Genomic DNA, 23,106 nt, shown 5'->3' on the forward strand with positions numbered 1-23,106 from the left:
ACAATCCTTTTGCCAAATAAGCCTGTGTATTTAAAAATATCATTAGACACCATCTGTTTTGTCATGGTAGATTTTAGCAAATTTGCAACAAAAATTGCTGTGATTTTGATTTTTCTCATGCTTCCTATTTCCAGTTAGAAATAAAGTTACAGAATTAGTAAATGGTAATTAAACACTTCCAAAGAAACACATCACAACATTGATTTGTCCAATAATAATTACCATCGTAATGATTGTAATGACTGGGAATGGGACAGTCATTGCTTGGGATGTTTGGAGAAAGAACTAATTTTCTAAGCTACAGTGTCATTTCTTCTTCTTCTGCTTCTGCTTCTTCTGCTTCTGCTGCTTCTTCTCTTCTTCCTTCCTTCCTTCCTTCCTTCCTTTTTTCTTTCTTTCTTTTTTATCACAGCTTTAAAAAATGAGGAGAAAGTAAATGCTAAATTATTCATGAGCCTCATTTGACAGCACATCAGAAGGGGAGTGTCAGGGGTTTTATGGAGGTAGGGAGAAAAAAATAATAACAGGCTTTCACTTGAAAAGCCATTTCCAGTGTCTGTAGAGTAGTCTATTGTGAGCCTGGAGTAGTGGAGTTCAGTTGTGATAGCTTCATTAGAGCAGCCTGCCAGACTTCCTTCCACAGGATCCTGCAGCACCAGCAACTGACAGGAGCTTGGGAGAGGGCTTACACTTTTAATAATGTAGCTGTCAGTTTGAAGCCTGGAATGTTGATCCTGAAAGGTTTATTGCTGAAATTAGATCCCATATTTATACTGAATTATTACCTCTTCAATTGATTTTTGCCCCTTGTAGAGTGTACTGTATTCCTTATACCTAGGGAAGTGTGTCTATGTTTGAAATCTGCACATAATTTTTGAGTTATCTTAGAGATGCTGCAGAATATCAACATCACCTCTAGAGTCAGAAGTTGAAGGTCATCTGTTCAACAGTTGGAGAAATATTGGGATTGGTGGTTGTGTGGGAGTTATGTGTCTCCACTTGAGATTTGTTGATCCATTTTTATGGCAAAGTGTATTCACAAGTGTGTGTGTGCATGTGTGTAGAGGGGGTGTGCACGGGGTGACTGCATCTGCCTCTTGTGTATGCCTTGGGTACCTGCTTTCATCTTGTTTTATTCTCCTTTTGTGTAAGATTGGCAGGGGTGCCTGAGTTGCTCATTTGAATTTGAATACAAAAGGAGAAATGAAATATCTCAAGAATAATAGTGAATACTTCACCCTGCACTGACTTTATTTTCTGTATCTTAATCTTCTAGGGCATAAAACCTTGTTGTTTTAATTTGTACCTGGGAGAATGTCTGAGCAAGGAGACCTGAATCAGGCGATAGTGGAGGAAGGAGGGACCGAGCAGGAGACGGCCACTCCAGAGAACGGCATCGTGAAATCGGAAAGTCTGGATGACGAGGAGAAGCTGGAACTGCAGGTGAGCCGGAGAAGACCCTGACTCTCATACCACTGTGTGCAGTTCCCTTCCTTTATTTCTAGAATACTTGGAAGATTTGTTTACTTTCTTTATGAATTTGGCTAGTTTTCATTAGGAAATTCATAATGCTAATTTCCCCCTTCTCCCATTGTTAGTCACTCTTTTTTTCCCTGACTGGACCATGCTCTCAAATGTCTTTTGAAGTGAAAAATATCTAAGGAAAGTATTTAATTACTGAATTTGCACACAGCAGCCCAGTATGAATTTCCAGATCACCTCAAGGTGAACGTGGAGGACTTCTCTCAGGGTAGCTTTAGGCTAGCTGAGTTTTAAAAATGAGTTTGCTATTCTGTGGAAAGCTGAAGACTCAATTCATGGTAAACTAAGAAAAATAAAATCTTTTGACCTTCGTGGGCATGTTAAGGTTCAACTCTTGGCAAACAAGCCTAAACCTTGGAATTCGCACCCAAAGAGAGGGATACTTGTATAGGGGAGGAAATAAAGACTGAATGATTGAAGAAAGTGAGAAAGTGTTGTGATTAAATACACCTTGATTTATGAGAGAAATAGAGTTGGTAGAGGGAAACAAATTGTACTTACAAATAGCTTGTTAAGTATCAATTTTCTTTGAACTAAATTACAACAGTGTTAACTCTTTATATACCCACAGTTAGCAAAGGCAGATAACCACATAATGGACAAAAGCCTTCAAGGCTGACTTTTCTCCTCTCTAATAGTTGCTGCAAGAAGAGCTGAAAGTCAAAAGTTTTTAAAAGCTAGGGAAAGGAGGAATCCTCCCTACTGGTTATAATGTCTGGCTGTTATTGATTTCTCAACTGTGGCTGATAGTGACACTTTTTCTTTCTTTCTCTCTCTCTCTCTCTCTCTCGATGTCTCTTTTTCTTTCTTTCTCCCTCTCTCCTGGTTGTTGGTTTATTGTTTGTTTTTTTATTTTATTTCTAACATACAGAGGCGGCTGGAGATTCAGAACCAAGAGAGAAGAAAATCCAAGGTAGGGTTCTTGAAATTCTAGGTAGACCTGATATCATGGATATAAATTGCATATTTCACATCAAAGTTAAAGTATTTGCCAACAATTCAGATGATTGTATGCAGATACTGTGGTACATTCTGGTTGTACTGGTGCTGTCTGCTTTTAAAGGGATTGTGTTCACACATATCTTTCTTGTTCTGGATGCTTTTTAATTAGAGGATTTGGGGTTCGAATAACTGAAAAAGTATATGTTTGATCTTGTTTTCACACTTCGAGATTTTACAGTGCTTTACAAATCAAATACCCACTTGGTCAGTTTTTATTTTTAAAAAATTTGGAGTAGATGTTTTAGTCTCACTAATTGATTTCTGCCTCGAAGTAAACAGGTACTAGTGTTTACTACACATTCTTCATCCTCATAGACATCTTCTCAGTCAAATCCCCTTCAAACTCAGCTTCAGTGGAAATTAACTTGGTCACTTTTTTCTCCTGATGCTTTCATGAAATAACAGCAATTCATTCTTCATGTGTTCCCCAGTATGATGGGCACAATTTGCTAAAAGTGTTTCTTAAACTCATCCGTTTACCTTCTCTTTCACTTCTGTTCTCACCAACACAGAGCTCTGATGCTCTGAGCCAGTGTAGCCAGTACCGAGCAGCAGACTTGAAGTTTGGTTTTAAAAATCTCATTTGGGAATGTTATGTGAACGTGGAGCTGATTTGACAGTCTGGGAATGTTTCCTGTTTGTTTTCTTTATTTTCCTCTCCTTCCTTTTTCTTTCCCCACTTTCAGTCAGGAGCAGGAAAAGGTAAACTGACTCGCAGTCTTGCTGTCTGTGAGGAATCTTCAGCCAGACCAGGAGGTGAAAGTCTTCAGGATCAGGTATATCCCCTGTCGTTATCATTAATTGCATGAACGGGATCCACCTTTGTGTGCATGACTATTAATTTGGTGTTGAACAGTGTTTTGGGGGAGAAAAAATGTATTTAAGAAAATTAATCATTTTTTTTGGCTTCATCCCCTGTTTATGAAACATTCTAAAATAGTTTAACAGTTTGTCACAGAGTATTACGTTTGCTTTTTTCCAGACCCTCTGAAAACTGAAAATGGAAAGGAATTCAAAAGAATTTAGATTAACAGTTAAATAAAAACTAAGCACAGTAGTGCTGAATTTCCTCAAAGGCTCTCTCTTGATAAGGCTGAACCAAATATAGTCCTAAGAATCCTGTCTCCTTCCTTATTGGAGATGTCTTACCTCTCAGCTCCCCAAAATGCACTTGCCTATAAGAAACACAACTGTTGGCTTGTATGAAACTTAAGATATAGTGAATAAGGTGCATTGAACTTTGGAGAAATACTTTTATGGCCTTTGGTAGAGATTTCTCAATACTCCAAAAATTGTGCAGAAATAAATCTGAGCTGATGGTGACTTTAAGTTAATATTATAAATATATCGCTGCTTATCCTTACCCATATTTCTGCTCCTTACAGCAAGACTATTAGGCTCTAAAAATTTAAATTCCACCCAAACTCTTCCGTGACAAAATGGGAAACTTCATATCATATTTATTTTTGTTTGCCTTTTAGGCATCACATTAGCTTTTATAAAAATAGTCTTGCTGCTGAAATTTCACTTATTTTATCAGAGGAAGAGAACAGTCAAGACAAAAGCAAAATGATTTATCTGAGCCCAGGGGAGGGAAAATTGATTAAAATATCATTATTTTTTTTTTGTTTGGTTTTGTTTTCCTTTTCTCTCTTGACTTTAGTTGAAATACTCTGAATTCCCCTTGTGGATACAGAGAGCATTGAGAGCACTTTCTTTAAAAGGACCAAAAATAAATTCCTTATAGATTTTGTCCTAAGAGTATTTTTTTCTAGCCTCATTTCCTTAACATGCCACTCATGTCATAAGGCATGGACAGGCTATCTTCCAATAGCCATTACTATGTTTCATACACATGCTTTATTTTACTTGGGCTCTGAGAAATGTGTGGCTTTTCTTCAGCATTTTATTTGTGCTTCTATTTTTTATGGAGATTGAAAAGGGGGAATAATGTGAATATCATGGCTTGTATTATTGAATGTTGATTGACGCCTTGTAATGTACTTGCACATGATATACGTTAACTCTGCAGAATGACAGACGCTGGGAGAAATAATGCCCCAGGTGTCCTCCACTCCTAATGCCAAGCAAAGAAGGACACCCTTTATAGACTTAATCTGCTTTTTGTCCCATTTGACAAGGTACCAGGAGGAAATTTTTTAAGGGATCATCTGTATCATAGTGCCCATCCTGGACCTAAGCCTAGTTTCTCCATACGATTGGTGTAGAGAAATAAGGTGCAAACGGTGCTTTGTTCCTGCTGGTTCCAAGCTCAGACACCAAGACTAGCTTTGCAGGAGAGAATGAGAGCCTGCAACCTTCTCTTTAGACTAGCTGAGGAGTGGTGGGTGCAGGGGGCTGATAGAAAATACCCAGACACACACATAAGCAAGTGGCCATGCTACTTCTTTAGAGAATAAAGAAGCAGAACTTTGAGTTTATATGCAATGCCTTCGTTAGGTATCACCGGCACTTACAAAATGTGTGGACTGAATCCCAGAGAACACTGGCAGAAGTATAAAGTATATGGATTGTATTGCTTCCCCAATGTTTGTATATTCACAGTATTTGGAAAACTGCCTTCATTTTCCAGTGTGGGAAAAATTCTTGCTACCTGTATTACTTGATCTCAGACCCATACATGATGGTTCAGTCTGTCCTTAAGTTAAAGGAATTTTGCTTTTCTAATGTTATACTATTTACCTATCAGTGTATTACTGCAACTTGAATCACTCTTTTACTGTTGTTGGATATAAACTTATCCTGTACCGATGTATTTATTAACACTTGTATTTTATTATTGAGCATATCAATAAAAATATTAAAAAATAACAGATTGTTTTTTACCAACTCTATAGCACTTTTGTGTGTTCTTTCAACACCATAATGTATAGAAAAGATAGATTTTTTTTCTGAATATAGTATTTATCAACACATAGCATCAGTTTGCACATTTTTTTTTTTTTTTTTTGTAGTGGCTGTCCTTTAGTTTCTGCTCTTGCAGTATGTAATATATTTCCAAGCCTCTATGAGTTTAGATTAAAACTTACAGAGGCTGGATGGTTCAATCAGTTTTGAAGAAGCAATGAGACCACTTTCATGACCCAGGACCCTCAGTTTCCACTCCTAATTAACTGACAAATTGATTCTCCCCCACCCCCAGCCATATCTTCTGAACCAGAAATGTTCCAGTGGTTTCCTTAGCAAGTAAAAGCAAATCATAACCCTAGAACCTACCTCAACCTTCGCATATTAAGATGTCTCTGTCTTAAACCATGTGGTAAAAGACTCTATAATCAAATCACACTGAGTTTTACATATTTTATATTTGTCCATCCCCAGGATAAACATGTGAAAGTCAGAAAACCCACTAAGACAAATGTTTATGACAGCATGTTTTATTTCATCCTCTATATTGTGTGTCTTTCCAAGTGTGGTGACTTTTTGTTCTAGCAAGGAGCTCACAATGGAGTCCCTCCCAAAAAAAGAAACTTGGCCTTGGAGACTTTTGTTTAATGCTTATTAGATTAGCCAGGTTTACCAAGAACCATTAAGAACCCTGAATTGGCCACCATTTGAGGAGGTACAGCCATCAATTTAGTCACATGTAGTGTGAGCATTAGTTTCATTCTCAGTGAGAGACATTATTAGTCATTGGGGATATTTTTTTTCTACATCATAAATTTTAATGTCACTAGTGGAAGAAAGCTTTCTCACCAAGTGATCTCTTACATAAGAATAAGTAGGCTTAATGTTGGCTAATTTGTCATAGTTTTAATCATAGCATAGATTTTTCATAAAACTAAAAACATGACTTGGCTCATTCTTCTTCAAAACAGTGAACATATTATCAGTCAAATGACTGATATATGTGAGTTAGTAAAAAATGGTCAATTTTTCAGTGCAAAATAAATAAATATAAAAGTAGATCCAACCCCCCATTACTGTAAATGATCTAATCTTATACCCAAAATTCGTTCAAGAGAATCTTATTTTGGAAAAGATTAACTGATACTAAAATACAAATAATATTAAATATTTACATATTATTTATGGGAAATAATTCTACTTCCTATCTTTTCTAAAAGGCAATGTTTATTGTAATTATATATTATAATGATTTATTATATTTTAAATAATTATGATAATAATCCATACTTAGGACTCCTGCAATTATATAGTCTGATTTTTCATAGCAGTAGAAATCATTGTGGACATGATTCTAAAATAGAGTCTTTATTGTAAGTTGGCTATCAGGGGCTTTCCTTACATCTGTTCTATCTGTAATTATGATTCATAATATCTGTCTGTCTGTGTTTGTGCCAATTTCTCCTTATAAGGAATTATAGAAAGGAATTTCAGAAGCCTTTTTTTTTTCTTTTTAGAGATGACAGTGGCTGTGATGCAAGTGTGCTGACAAAGAAATTGTTCCTAGGTGTTTAAAAATAAACCTGTAGAGAAAATAAGAGTTGTGATCTACAGGAATTTAACTTGATTGTGATTAATATTCATGAGGCAAAGTTTTAGTGCTAGATGTTTCTTATGACCTCCCATTGACTTCTGAAGTTCAAGTCACCTTAAAGGGCAATTAATTTTCTGACAGGTTTAATTTTTTACCATTTAAGAAAAAAAATCTGCACCTGGCTTTCATTTTCCTGTACTTAATAACTTTTATGCAAAATGGAAACCAGACAGAGATTATTAAATTGGGCCCTAAATTATTATATTTTTTCCCAACAGGAATCAATTCATTTACAGCTTTCCAGTTTTTCCAGCCTGCAAGAGGAGGATAAATCTAGGAAAGATGACTCTGAAAGAGAAAAAGAAAAGGATAAAAACAAAGATAAAACCTCTGAAAAACCCAAGATCAGAATGTTATCAAAAGGTGAATGTGAAAATGTTTCCTTAACTAACTCAGTTTGGGCACATACTTATTAACAGAGTACATTCTAGATTTCACATGCATAGTCCCACCCAACCCTGCGTATAATTTTATATGTGTAACGTATGTATGTGTGTACAAGATGTGAACTTGATTTTCTTTCTGTTTATGGTGTTATTTGTGTTGCTAAAGAGGTTATTTTCAGGATCACGTATTTCTTTGGATTCACATTTGCATCTTCTGTTTTCAATGACAAGCTTGTACAAAGGAGTAATATAAATCTGCTCTTAATTCAGGTTTATTAGACAGATTAACTTGGATTGATGAAGAGTAATGATACCCTGTTTTACATTTTAACTTTCATGCTTATCTTAAAAGACAGATAGTGGATTAGTAATTCTCAGTCAATAAGTGATGTGGTCTCCAAAGCACAGATGTATATGCCAACGGAGTAGATGATTAACATTTTATCTGGCACAGATGAATTTAGTCTGTGCACCAGTATAATGTCACATAGTATTCACTTAAAAAAATAATACACTTCTATGGCAATAAATAGTTCTCTGAAAAAGTCTTTCTAAAATCTTCTAAAATCCCAAACCCATCAAACTATTCAGATTGTTACCATACCTATCATTGTACAAGACAAAACTAAGTTAAGTTGAAGTGAAGAGTGCCGTGAATAAATAAACTTGCAGTTTATTTAAAAAAACTGAGAAAGAATAGGGCATCTGATCAGCTGAGGAATGACAACCCCCTCTAATATTATGTTCTGTAACCACATATCTACTTACAATGGTTGTCTCTGCTGCTGAATATCTAAAACCCAAGGTATATATGAGAGTATGAAAGTTCAGGTTCCTAAAACAGTTTCAGAAATTAAGCTTTAACCAGCATTAGGAGATTTAAAATACTTGGGAATATTTAGTGCCCATCTGTGTTTTTACTGGTCAATATTTAGATAGTCTCATAATAACTGTCATCTTTTGCTTCCTCTGTTTTAAGAGAAAAAGGTTCCATAGGATCTCAAACTCCTGAGAGCTCTCTCAGTGGGTGGGAGTACCTGTCAGGTGGAGTTTGTGCCCTTGCTGATTTACAGTACAGAATGAACACATGATATTTGACTCCACCTCCCTCCCGCCCAAACTGTGCCCACTTCTCCTCCTATGACATTTGGGTCTTTCCACAGTCAGGATCTATTGGGTGTTTTCAATCCCCGAATCTAATTTTCATTCTGATGTTATACTGCCAGGTTGATAGTTTTGAAACACGTATTTTCATACCAATAGCTTCATCTAAAATTTAGCTGAGCAGGAGGGAAAGATTGGGAAAACCTTTTCCACCCCACCTTCCCACCATCACTCTTGACAACTTCATCCTGCTATTTGTTTCAGATTGCAGCCAAGAATACACGGATTCTACAGGCATAGACTTACACGAGTTTCTGATTAACACATTAAAGAATAATTCCAGGTAAATTATTAAATAAGCCTCTTATTTTTAGAAGGATCAAGTAGAATATTACAATCAAAGTTATTAATCCAACACTTCTAGGAAGGCTGTGGTAAAATGCAGATACCTTCCCTGATGTCTTAAACTATCTCCTGTATTTTCTCTTTTCTGCTAATGGTTTGCATGTTTACTGTTTATACAAAGTCTTAATATTGGGTTACCCAAGGAATAAATTATGGCATAACAGTCTGATTTCCTGATCACAAAGAGATACTAAGGGGAAAAAAAGAGAATGAAAATTATTGATGTCAAATAAGCCAATTATGTTTCAATGTAGTTATATATTCATCTACAGTCAATACTTGGGCTTAGCTTTGTTCCAGTTTTCTATTAATTTAAAATATGCTATTATTTGATGTGTTTTATGGTCCTAATACTTTGCATTCCATAATTAACATTAAGACTATAAAATTTAATACAAAATACTTAACAAATGAGATAAGAAATAATCTTAAGTAAAATGAAATGATAATATGTTAATGGTCAATATATTCCAGAGAAGAATTAGATATAGGTTGCTAGCAACACATGTTTAATCTTTTCCATACATTTAATGAACTACTTAGTTCTTTGGGAATATAAAATACATAAAAGCTCTTCACTTTAACATTTATTTTGCAGGGACAGGATGATACTGTTGAAAATGGAGCAGGAAATTATTGATTTCATTGGTGACAACAAGTATGTTAAATTGCAATGCTGGTTAGTTTTATGATGTGTCGTAGTTTGGTATTTGGGCTAAATTATCCATTCTGGAAAGATGTAGGGATAGATAAAACATTGTTTAATGTGTTTCTTGATTTGTTAAATGGAGATGTTATTGGAGTTTGGAGCTATATGCTGATGGGAGTTGTTGCTTGGACCATGTGTGCTCCTGCTTGTTAAATTCCTGACAAAATGGCTATAAACAGGGGGCTACTGATTAGCATAGAGTAGCTGTAATGAGAAGCGACCCTTTTCATTTTTATTATAGTTTTTTAATGGGCTCCAGCTGGCTGTAGTCAGTTATGCCTGGAAATAATTGTGCTGCTTTCAGTGTAAATCGTTTAATGACACATCTCCAGATAGGCATCTACAATCACGTATTATGTCATATCGTTTGTCCTGTCCCTGGCTCCGTTGATAAGGTATCATGGACTAAAATAGAATACTTTCCACTAGACAGTAAGTTCTCTTTGGCAAGAGAAATGCACAACTATGAAACAAAGATACTTATTGTAGGTTAATCAATAAATCTATAAGTGGAAAATTCGTCTGGAAATGAGGACATTAAGTGATGCCAGAAATGAAATAGGCTTAGTGGTTTGGACAAAAGAGAAATAATTTTGTGCATGTACCTGTAAAATGTACCACGGGCAAGAAATGAAAGTGCTGATTCCACTTTTCCTTATATTCTGTTCCAGTAATCATTACAAAAAGTTCCCTCAGATGTCATCATATCAGAGGATGCTTGTCCATAGGGTGGCAGCTTACTTTGGATTGGATCACAATGTGGATCAAACAGGAAAATCTGTTATCATCAACAAGACCAGCAGCACCAGAATGTAAGTCCCATCACTGTACTTATTTAGCATTTTCTTTTTCTCTTATGGACTCGTTTATAAGAGCACAGTAAAAAAATTTAAGGTACTTGACATTTAAAATGTGCGATGTTATTTATCTCTTGCTCTTATCAGCAGTAGTGTGGCATTTATCTGTAGAAGATTATCTGAGAACCAGGAAAGTTGATAAAATTCAGGCAATAAAGTAGATTTATTCCCTGATCTTTTACATAGCTCCTGAAACATAATTTTCTTTCTTCCATCAGTATTCTATGAAGTTACATACAAAACCATGGGAAACTTTATGTCAAATGTAACTTGAAAACAACAGATATTTTTAAACAACCATTACATATACAGGATAATTGTTCTTCCCTTTTTTTTTTTTTTTCTAGTTTTTAGATATCAATCTTATTGTGATTTCTAGAGTAATAAAAAGCTCTGAACCTGAAGACAGAAATCCCGCCTCTAAAACTCTATTCCACTTATTGTGTGGATAGTTGTGTGAGTAGGAACAAGTCATTTAAAGTCTGCCATCTCAGTTTTTCCACCTGTAAAATGAGAGTTTTGAACTAGATGATATATCTAAGATGTAGCTTTAAAATGAGGATGACAGTTTGTTTTCTTCTTTGTAAAATAATTATTTACTTTTATCTTAATACCTTTCCATTGTCCCACTGAGTCACTAAAAGCATAATAAGATGAGTAGTCATTTGCTTTGAAACTTGAAGCTGTCTCTCTTGAACCCATATATCTTTTGAGCACAGTGCAAGCCACTTCTATAGCAAAAGGCACATTAAACTCAAAAACTGTCCCTAAGTAAAGCATCCACTTTCATAATTTCCTTTTCCACAGTGTCCTTGGTATGGAATGCTATGTTAGTGAAGGGAGCTTTTGTGTCAAGCAGAGTATTACAGTTAAAATACTCTTTATTTTCTGCTCCCCAGGGGTTGGGACAAGTGGGGATGGAGATCAGGCTCTTTCTGCACTCAAGGATCCCTCTGTGCTCAGCAGAGGCAGAGTGAAAGTCATAGTGAAGAGAGCACAGACTAGGATATCTGGAACCAAGCTTTGCTATTATCTCAGGGACAATGAGCACTCCACTTCTGTGGGTTTCAAATTACTTATATGTCTGCAGGACGGTTTGAAGTGAATAATGTTTAAGGGCCCTTGAAGCTTCAGAATTATTGGGTCCTGTGGTTGCATTCTACTGTGCTGGAAAAACATATTTTAAAATTTATCAGCTTTCCACTTTATCTGACTGTTGACACATGTGCCTCATATTTTGAGTCCTAGTGGAAATTAAAGGTCACTATTCTTAAATGCTTTACATCTTCCATCTCCATCAAATACTTGTTGTTGTTGTTGTTGTTGTTGTGTTGTTGTTGTTTGTTATTCTCCATTCTGATTTTCCTTATGGCTTCAGATACCATAATGCAGGGGGCATGCTGATTGCAAAATAGAGAAACCATTGACTACCTCCTTTTAATTTTTTCTTCCTCTTTCTCTGTAAGGCCATAGCAAATATGGAAAAGCCTACAGATCAAGTAGATCAAATTTGATACAGTTTCAACTGTTGGATAGATTTATTTTTAATACATGCTGGTTTTGCAATCACATAGTCATGAATACTAGTACATGTATTTGAGACCTGTTTCCTTGGAGAATGGCTTTTGAGAAAATTAAGGATTATATGAAGACTCTTGGTCAACTTCGATTGATGGGTCTAAACTTGCTCTGCCCAATATGGTAGCTGCATATGGCTATTTACATTTAATTTACATGAATTAAATTTAAATAAAATTTAAACTTTAAAATTCAGTTCCTCTATCAGGATAGTCACATTTCAAGTGCTTATGTTGGACAGAGCATATATGTAGAATATTTACATGATTTTTGAACATTCTAAATCCTTGTGTTGCCTGCAAGTTCCCAAATATCACTACAGAATATAATTTGTCCTATAAAAATTTTATTTTCTGGGTAATAGGCAGGTTATTAGTAGACCTCTTTACTTCCAGAAAGGCACCAGCTTTTGTGTTTTAATGGCCATTTTAAAATAGACTCCACATGTTTATGCCTCTAGGAAGAGTGAAAAGTGAATGTGTGTAGAGAATACCTCTTGAAGGTGTGGTTGCTACCACAGGAATGCCAGGGCTCAGTCTCTGCCTAGTTCCTTACTCTTGCACGCACCCTTTAGCCACCCCTCCATGAGTCAAATTGTGCCTAAACAAAGAAGTCTAATGACTCTAAGTCATGAACTTTCAAGGTATTTCCTGAAGAGTTGAGTTTAACAGTGTTCGATCCATAGCTGTTCTGTTGCAGGCCCATTTCTGATCATTCTCTATTTGAGTGATTCTTGGCAATGGGGAGAATGGTGGCGGTTCAGGAACAACTGATGTCTTAGGACAAAAGAAAGAAGATGAAGTAAATGTCCTTTTCCAAAAGTATTAAATCACAATTTTCAGGACCTGAGTCATTGTTGGCAGTTTTAGTAAGAAGAAATGTTTTGTAGAAAATTATATGTTTGATTTTTAGAAGTCTGTTGCCATGGTCTTTGGAGTTGAAGTTCAAAATGGAGCAGCCAGCCTATTGAGAACATTCTATTCAAGTTCTAGATGACTCAATTTCTTTGGTCTTGTGAAAATTTCAGGTGTTGTCTTATCAGGGCAATTGACATATGATTGGAACCATATTAATTTAGAAACATTATTGGATTGATTGTTTCCATGTATTTAAAGGAAGGGGACTAAGATGGGAGCTCCTCAGATGGCTCCCTGAGAGCTTCATCTGTGGGGCATACCTTTCCAATGTGTACAGCTTTATAAAATACATCTCTAAATGGCACTGTAACTTGGAAGAAATGATGAAATATGTGGATGGAGAATGCAGAAAAAAGTCCATTGAGGGTATAAAACTGAACTAAAAGAGTGAGGGAGAGAAAAAAACACTTTTATATTGATTTTTAATTTTTCTGCTTCAGTGACACGTCAGTGCTTCTCTGACATGGATGCATAAATAACTGTAACTATATTAGCTACCTCTTGGCTAGAATTTGTTTCCCAGAATCCTGCTTTTCTGGATGATGGGCAGTTTAAGTATTAATAATTACAGAATGTGACTTGAGAATCTTAAGTTTTGCATGGCAAAGGAATAATTTCACATGAAGTCAAAATGTTTAGATAATAACAACACCCTCTGTGAGGATTATATATATAGGTGTGTGTACTGATCTCTAGTATTTTCTGTAATATCCTCAGATGTAATCCATCTGCCCTGTCATGATAGAAAGAATTTATCTCAGGATGCACTTCTCAGTTAGTTAAATGACATCATCTCTTACTTATAATAGCATTACCTACTGTTTATTCATTGCACCGAGTTCTTTATCTCTTGTTTCATGCTATTATTACATTTAATCCTAAAGTATATATAGAACATAAATAATTAGAGCCTCCTTCATGAGAAGAAGAAAATGAGGCACAAACTGAGGTTCAGTTTGGGGCTTCCAGAGAAGCAATGATTAGCATGACTGGGATCTAAACCAATCTGTCTAATGCCAAGAAAAATTTTCTTAAATAATCTAACTCTCTTAAACCAAAAGCTTCCAGAAAATATTGAGAAAAGTCCTTAAGAAGAGTCCTTGTAGTGGTTGGTAATTCCAATTCTTTTAAGTCCTTTGTTGTCAGATAAGAAACAGTGATTGAAGGACAAGATATTTTTAAACTTTAACTCAGTGATATCATTAAGTAGCAGAACCTTCCTACAATTTGATAGTTCTTGCTAGATTTTCTGTGCTTATTAATGTCACTAGACACTGGATGTGTTTGCTTGTTTTTTTTTTTTTTTTTTTTTGGAGAGTATACTCATTAAATTTAAGACTTACTTTACTCCATTTCACTCTTTTTTTCCTAAGAATAAAAAAATAACATATTTATTCATAATGTTAGTGCAGACGATGAACCTATTCATGGTGTTATTACAAAATTACTACCACAGTCAACCCAATTGTCCAATTCAATGGCTTCATGCCATGTCCACAAGAACATGAAGTGCCATGAGAAACAACAAAGCAAGATGGAAAGGTAGTTGAAGTGAAGTTGGAGGCCTCACTTTAATATATCTGAGGATTCTGGGCACTTGTGAATTACCTGATGAGAAGAGAAATATCATGTTTTTGATGTCCTGTAATATACACAGACAAAACTTTCCTGATGTTAGAAACATATTTCCAGAAACTACAACTCACCAATAAATCTATATCCAGCATCCAGACTTCAGTCTCTGTGGTTACACAAAAACTGCACGATAAGATTTCTGTCCTCACAGCTTACATTCTGCGTATAGAGATTGGATGAATAACTTAAGAATCTCACTCATATTAAAACCTGAAACATTTGATGAAATTCTTTGTGGACCCATAGTAGGCACTTGACAACTGGCTAGGGAATGCCTGCATGAGTGATATGCAGCATAATATATTAAGGAGGTTAAGTGGGAACTGCTGGCCCACCCATTTCATGGCTCCTATAGGCATTTAGGAAGACTTTGAGAAAAGCTAAGACTTAACAAATACAGTGAGGAGGGGGATACATTGCAATCTGGGGTACTGGGTATAAACAAACCTATGATGATAATCTCTACATTTACTGAGCATTTACTAATAGGTGGGAATTTTGCTGAGATGGTTCCATTTAGTTCTTGCTACTATCTAATGAAGGGGATGTTTTAAAATCATTTTCCAACCTTACTGAAGAGGAAATTTACTGAGGGAGGATAAGTGACTTGCCCAAAGTCACATTGCTATGAAGTGAGATGAGGATTCTAATCCTGATTATTTGCCCTCAGATCAAGGAGACGTTACAATGTTGTTATGCTGGCTAGAGGAAAATGTGGAGAGATGATACTGTCAGCACTAGTGGGAAGCTACATAGGATTGGAGGGGGCCTTTAAGTCAGGCAGCCCCTATAGCTTTAGAACACAAGGATTGATGTGCCTAACATGATGCTTTAGAAAGGTTGACTTGGTACTGACTAGCAGGATGTATTCAAGAAAGAATGACCAAAGGTAGAAAGACTTGGCTGAGTGTTGGTATCATCGAGGCATGGGATTGGAATAAAAGACATAGTCCGTGGAAATTAGGAAATAATAATTTCGCTGTCATCTGAGTGAACTGATTAACTTGAAAGAATTAGAAAACGAAGTCACCTTGTCCCAGCATCACTACAACCTTGTTAGTGCTCAGAGCTAACTAGTGTATGTGACCTGTAGCCTCCAAGGACATCTTTTGGTGAACAAATTGGGTCTTAATGTCTGGGGACACTTGTGGTTAGAATTTACTGCCTTTTCATTGAAGTAACAAATGGAATCTCCAAGCTGAGGATCTCCACGTTGTGTTTTCTCACCTTTAGTTAGTTCCACTCTGCCATCCCTGTGTAGATTGCCAGAAATATGTTTCACTCCCCAGCACTTTTTATTTTTTTATGTAGGAATTCTTTGTTGGCCATCAGATCAGCTGGTGATGCCCAATGAGCTTGGACATCTAGGATGGAGGAATTAGTTATTTTTGCATTACAAATGATATTTACAATGTATTTACTATCTACAGTATAATGTTACATTTTTTATATTTAGGACTTAGGCTAAAAATATTAATAGTGATCTTAATAAAATATTTAAAATGTTATAAATATATGTCCTTCTCTATGAGAAATATTGCCTTTATCTTTGTCTCTCTTTCTGATCTTCACTTTCTCTTTTATTCATTTTGTGTCTAGCACAAAGCAGTTCATTGTTTTTATTATATTTTCTCACATGGCTTTTCTTTTCTCGATCCTAGAGAAAGGATACACACTTAGTGTGTACCATTTAGAGACTAGAAACCATTCACTTACCCAAGTGTTTTCCAAAAGGCCAAGATCCGCCACAGGCAATGAGAGTCCCATGATATCTGAATGTTTTTGCATATGTCGGAGCAACTGTTTAACTCATTTCAGATAATTTTCATGTTAAAAGGTTGTCATCTCTTGAATATTTTTTCTTTTGTCTTTCACATCCACCCACCGTCATTGCCTCAAATTCCCTACTCTGAAAGTACAGAGCAAAGAAAGGAAATAGGAAATCCACGGAAAGCAAGTGGTTCCAGGCCCCAGAAACTGTAAAACGAGAAGAGTGGCCCCAAGGCATTACTGTGGGGCTGCACCTTAAGAGTCAAGTGTGCGAGTACACACCCAGTGATCCCTGAGAAGTGTGGGCCCAGGTGTTAGCTTGGAGTGATAGTGGTGTGTAGTGACTACAGCAGTTTGTTCCAGAAAAGATGATTAACTGAGCTGGCTATTTGGTAAGTCATAAAAACCATGAAGCTCATTCTACCACTAAATAAAGCTTCCCTATAGGTAAAGCGTTGAGACCCATTGATTTTGGTAAAAATCCCTGAAGTGATGGATAATTACTGCGCTAAGCGGCAGGATCCTGGGACCTTCCACCTTCTCAGTGGGCGAACCCAGACAGGAGTAGACAGCAGCAGTCCATCAAGGTCAAGGAACATCTGTCCTGCTTAGATTTCTTTCTGAAGGGGCTAAGGCTTAAAATGGGAATCGCTGGTGTTTTCCCTTAGACATTTTACCACCTGCAGATGATTAAGTGCATTTGTACCAAAACAAGACAAAACAAAGAAACAAACAAATGTTTGTTATATTTTTTTCCTTCGGCTAGGAATGTGAGTGACACTGTGAATAAACTGAGCAGCATCCTGATACGGATGCTTGCTTAATAATCCTCTGAAGAAGACCAAACATCAATTTATTTAAGTGCCTCTTGGAAATCTATGAGTGGTTAGTTGGCATCCTGTCATTTCTAAACATGGTAAATTTACTCTGCACTTTTTATAGGAATAGTGTTGAAAATCATCTGACTAGAAGCCAAAGATCAGAAATATAACTAAGAATCATATTGCTCTCAGGAAAACCATAAAGTTTTATTTACTGAACATGACATCTAGTTTTTAATCAATACCCAGACTCAAAGGGAGACTTATTTGTTAACAGTGGTCAAACTCCTGGTCATTTTCTTCAAGTATTATATTTTCTCCATATTATTATTCTTAAATATTTGAGAGAATAGAAGATTCTGTAGATAAGATAGGTAAATATCAGATATATATTGTGAGGAGAGAACATAAGTTTGTTGTGTTCTTTTTCCCACTTGAAATTATTTATGGTTTTTGAGGGTGAATGCATAATTTGCTATTTAATTTTGGAAATGAAATATGCATGTACCTCCTATAACATAGTATCCTTAATATAACATTTTAATAGAGCTTTTTCATAGAGTAGTGATACTTTTAATAATTGTATTTATTTATTTGTTTATTTATCTATTTACTTATTCACGGTTGCATTTATTTTGCTCACATCTTAGGTAGATAAAGCTAAACCCATTTTACAGGAGGGAACACTGAGATTCATATCTTGATCTTACCTAGTCAATTCACAGAAGCCCAGGATCAAAGCCCAGTGTTCCTGCCGCTCAGCCACAACTCTTCTCCTAAAATTAGGGAAAGAACTAATATTAATGGAATCAATACTCTCCAATAATAATGAAAGTAAGAAGAAAACCAAGTACTGTTCTTTCACTGGTACTCATTGGTGCACTTATAAAATTCTAATTTGCATTCAATTGTCTTTAAAATTGAGCAAAGAACCAAATTAAACAATGTTAATACCCAGGTAAATAGTAAAACTATGATGCCAAAAAAATTCCAGAACTACAGGACATACTGGATTAAAAATTGCCTTGGCCTACTTAGAAGCAAGACAGAACCCAGTTTCATGTTCTTGAACTATGTCAGGCGGAAAGCATTTCTCAAGTGTTCTGTACCGTATTTTGAATCAAAAAAGTATAGCTATAGAACATATCATTTTCTGTTTATAGTTTATTTGGGGAGCCAAGATAATTTTAATTAAGACTGTGTGTGAGTACATTATATGAAAGTATTATACAAGACTGTGTGTAAGTGTGTAAATATGTAACATGTATTATACAGTTTGGAAAAGTTACAGAAAAGTTCACCAGATATATACCCACTACATATAGTGTTGTCCTACCTGTATAATAGTTTTAGCAGGAGCAGAATTGTGACTTGGTTCCCTCAATCTGCAGCTTTGCTTGCTGTGGGCAGCAGAATTAGGCCCAGTTCCTGAGGGCTTTTCCTCATTGCTTCTAGATCCACTCGTAGGATTGACAGTCATTTTGCTTGTACCTTGGGTAGTTTGAGAGAGTTCTTGAAGAGGAGAGTCTTGTGCATAATGAATGTTATAATAATAGTATTATGCTATAATGAATGGTACAAGTATTCACACAATAAATTGGAATCTACCAAGAGAAGTTAACATTTACCTAGTACATTTTATACTGTAACCTGACTCCTTCTAACCTTCAGCCCTTTTCAGTATTCTCAGAGAAGTACAACCTCCAACTTCCCAATCTCCACTTTCCAGCCTCTGGCCTTCAAATCAGGAAAATGAAAAAAATGGTATTTCTTTTCACATACAAAAAATATTTGATAATTCTATATTAACCAAACTGCACTGATAACTCTGGACCTTCTCAGTGATTGAAATACTATATTTTCACATAGGCTTCAATGGAATACTTTTATATACAGCACTACAACATATAAGCAAAAAGCAAAAACAGTAATTATATTCTGCAGTTTCTGAAGAAAACATTACTTTCAGAAAATTTTGACTGCCTCATTTGAAAATGTACAGATCAAACCATTATTTGAATATTATAGTACAGATTGGATATATCCTACTCAAGGTTAGCCAAGGAAAATGTTGGTTCAGTATTCATTGGTGCGCCTTTAGATTTCACCTACTCAAAATATATGAAGAGTGTTATAATAGTTTCTAACATTTATTGAATGATTTACTAGTGCCTGGCAACTGAGCTTGGTAGTGTATTTGCATTATTGTGTATTTACTTAATCCTCCCAAGAACCTTAAGATAAGTATTATTACTTTCTGTATTACACAACAAAGCAAAAAAACAAATAGCACCTCTCTCTTAGGGAAGTTATGTAAATTGCAAAAAGTCAGCTGCAGAGCTAAAAAGACATAAGTTTTGTTAGGCTTGCTTCTCAGTGTTATGTTTTATCTCTAAAACCATTTTAATCATTAAAACTATTGCAGCTCTTAACAGTGAGTTATTAAAAAAACTATTATTATTTTAAATATAGGATGCCAGTTTATGTCTATTTTATATAAAGAAATTGGGTTATATACTAAAATACATTTTTGGGGGGAGTGGAACTTTGAGTCATTGTACATATTAATGCTGCTATCATTTAATGTTCATATAACACTGCAATGGAAGGATGGAGAACATAAAGGAAAGTGCACTGATAGTCTCACCCTCTTTTTAGTTAGTTTATTACCACTGATAAGAAAGTCCTGAGATTAGAAAACTTGCAAGAAATTAATACCCTGGAGCTGAACAAAAAATAATTTATCATCGATTAAGTGTTGGAAGTGAAAAGAAGTGAATTCAACATGCAAAGTGTTGTGCTGTCTGTCAAAATAGCACCAGGAGAGAAGTGAATGATCAAGTATATAGCACTAAATATCACATTTGTGAATTAAGACTAGATTATATGTTCATAGGTTTGCTTAGAAGATACCATTGGAGTTTTTGAAAATATAAGGAGCCTAAAATTGTTCTTGGCTGATTCTAAATCTTAATCATAGGCTAATCCTAAAATTGAGGATTTCCTCAAATAGAAATCATTTTTACAGATTCACTTGGCACTCATGGGATAAAACTGGGGAAGTTTTCATCATTTTAGGACCTAGGCATATATTTTATGCTATCCTTATATTTGAGAATGTATGTGCACACTATTTCGCAGATATTTCATCCACAGATCATTTAGAAGAATTATCTTTCAATAAGTAGTTCTTCTACTGTAGACATCATTTTTCATTTGTGGAAATCCTAAATTTATAGGCAACATGAAAAAATATTCCTATTTTGTTAAGCTAAGCAGATAAATCTGATGCTTGTGCTTATTTGGTGCTGTTGCCAACATCATGCTCAGTACATTTAATATATAGCCAAGTTCACAGACTGAGTATTTAATATTCCAGGTCTTAATTGCATGTGATTTCTTTCTCTTTTTCAAATTTCATATTTTTTTTGTTTCTTTGTTATTTTTTCTATAACATTATTATTTGGTCTTCTCCTTTAGAGAAGAAAATACATCTTCAGGTTGGACAATATTGTTTAGTTATTATCACTAGTAAATGCTTGTTGCTAAGCATAGAGATCAAGAATGACATAGCAATAAAGAGAGTGATTGGGCAGGAGGTGAGAGTTTATATATGCTCAAGGGTCTTAATGTGATAAGCCAAGACTAGAAGCAGGGAGCATTATTAAATGTGGTATTTTTAAAAGTAGCAGTGCAGTAAAAAAAATTGAGAATTGGTTTGACAAAATATCTAAATGCCCATTTTAGCTGATTATAAAATAATACATGCTATGGAAGAATATTTTCTAAATATTCAAAATATATGAATATTTTAATTGTCCATTACCCAGTGATTAAATGCAAACCACTATTAAGTTGTTGAATTGATTTCCTATATTTCTAAGCTAATATCTTTCATTACTTTGTTGTTATAAAATAATACTTTTTCATTTAAAAAATTATAAGTATATAAAAGGTTAGAAGTAAAATTGGCCATTATCTCACAGTCTAGGGAAAACAACTGCTAACATTATTCTCCTGTATTATAGTTTCACCATAACTATGCTCAAAATATATATATGTTTTGATAAATTGCTTTTCTGTTAGTATCATTGGATATTATTTTATAAATCTGCATATTATATATAATAAGCTTTAAGTTACCCAATCTACTATAGATTTTCACTGTTTTGCTCTTGTGAATAATATAACTCTATATCCATTTATTACTATTTCCTTTGGATTCATTTTTAGAAATAAAATCACCTTGTCAAGGTAGATTGATATTTTTAAATTTTTAAGTCTCTTAATCCACGTGGCCAAATTGTTTGCCAGAGCAGTGGTACCAATTTAAGAAATGTCTTACAGACACATGTTAGTTTGAGTGTTCTGCTTAATTGTTATTGTTCATGAATAGTTTTATGTTAAAGGGAGTCAAAGCGTTTTTGCTAGTTTGCACGTCCCTACTTATATCTACAGCACTATAGAAACAGAGAAGAATAAAATGAATTTTGTGAAGTTGTTGAGTGTGAAAGATGCTAATAAAGGAAGCTAACTATTAAGCACTGTATATATTAGATTCTTAAGTTATGTTCTCATTTAAAAGAGAATGCAGTAGTATAAAATGACAAACTGATAATGGAAATCATGAAATACACTTATTTTAGAAGAAGAATATAGGACTTTCTTTTTAAATTTCCAGTAAAAACATCAATATTGTAAACAGTTTTAACTGAAAATTTCAAATGTTAAGGGAAGAGTGCCATTAGATTTCTCTAATGTCTTACTATTAAAATAGTTTTGATAAGTGTCTCGCACTAGCAAAATATTTTATCTTGTGGACAGAAACCTTTCTTTGTCGAGATCCTTGTGCATATTAACGACCACCTTTCAGTTGCTCAGGATGAAACGTAAAGACGTACCTTTGTGACCTTCCATGTTTAATAGAATTAAATTCTTCATTTATGTGTGGAGGAGAAGGGAGGGATTAAGCTTAACTGTTTGGAAGAAAAGTAATAAATTTGGTTTCAAGAACCTGGCAGTGAAGGTAAACTACTGAAAATATTTCAAGATAAAAAAGATTTTAAAAAATAATAATAATGAGTGTTCATCTATTTCAAGCTTCAAGGGGGAGAAAACTAACTAAATTTGGAAGTGATTGACTAGAAGACAGAGTTTGATTGTCTTCACTCAGCCACGCTGCTTCTCAATCCGTGAGCTACATCTCATTAAGGAATAACGGGGAGTTAATTCTAACTTTTCAAGGGTTTGACTGGAGATGCCGAGAAATTGACTGGCAATGCCAGTGCTGTTCACTGGTTCACCACATATGAACAACGGGTTTCACAGTAGATATGTGCTACAAATTGGGGAAAACCATAGTTTTACCTTGAGAAGAAGAAACTATCTTTCATCCAGAATAAGCGTTGCATTTATTTTCTGTGCTCTTTAATGATAATACAGAGAAAGCTAGCAATAATGCCTCATGGGCTAAAATCCACCAGGAAAAAAACATTAGGCCTGTATGATATATGGCCATGAGATATGTAGTAAAGTCTGATCATTATTAATTTAATAAATACCATGGCCTTTTGCAGCTTTGAGAAATTTTTCCTCCAGTTACATTCACATATCAATACATTAAAAGTAATTCATTACCATTTTAAATAAAGATCCATTGTGCATTATTTTAGTTCCATTCATTTTATTGCTTAGAAATAATATTGCTATGGTGGTAAATTAGTTGTGAAAGGGATTTTTAAAAGCTATAATATAATAGTGCACTACCAGTAATTTTTAGAATGATCACTTGCAACACTTCAGGTATTGCATAACTTAGTTTGCATGAGCTTAATCTGCAAATTACTCTTTCGCTCTAG

The 23,106-nt window shown here is 34.9% G+C and overlaps 1 protein-coding gene across 46 annotated transcripts in view; it reads left to right on the forward strand.

Annotated features, from left to right (window-relative positions):
* ARPP21 (cAMP regulated phosphoprotein 21) overlaps nucleotides 1-23,106 on the forward strand; it is a 148,862-nt gene that overhangs the window by 39,837 nt on the left and 85,919 nt on the right. For 30 of the 46 annotated variants that reach the window (XR_011233895.1, XR_011233896.1, XM_069473384.1 and 27 more), the window contains exons 3-9: nucleotides 1,277-1,443; nucleotides 2,414-2,455; nucleotides 3,231-3,320; nucleotides 7,285-7,429; nucleotides 8,821-8,899; nucleotides 9,560-9,619; nucleotides 10,342-10,482. Coding sequence is in view for 44 of the 46 variants with exons in the window: in XM_069473384.1 (XP_069329485.1) it covers nucleotides 1,315-1,443; nucleotides 2,414-2,455; nucleotides 3,231-3,320; nucleotides 7,285-7,429; nucleotides 8,821-8,899; nucleotides 9,560-9,619; nucleotides 10,342-10,482 (686 nt within the window). In the remaining 2 variants the exon portion in view is untranslated. Of the gene's footprint in view, nucleotides 1-412; nucleotides 504-529; nucleotides 742-1,032; nucleotides 1,113-1,276; nucleotides 1,444-2,413; nucleotides 2,456-3,230; nucleotides 3,321-3,526; nucleotides 5,395-7,284; nucleotides 7,430-8,820; nucleotides 8,900-9,559; nucleotides 9,620-10,341; nucleotides 10,483-23,106 lie in introns of those variants that run through there. The other 16 variants (XM_069473401.1, XM_069473415.1, XM_069473405.1 and 13 more) reach the window with 7 other exon arrangements.

The sequence above is a fragment of the Eulemur rufifrons genome, chromosome 7 (assembly GCF_041146395.1).
Source record: "Eulemur rufifrons isolate Redbay chromosome 7, OSU_ERuf_1, whole genome shotgun sequence".
Taxonomy (NCBI): Eukaryota; Metazoa; Chordata; class Mammalia; order Primates; family Lemuridae; genus Eulemur; species Eulemur rufifrons.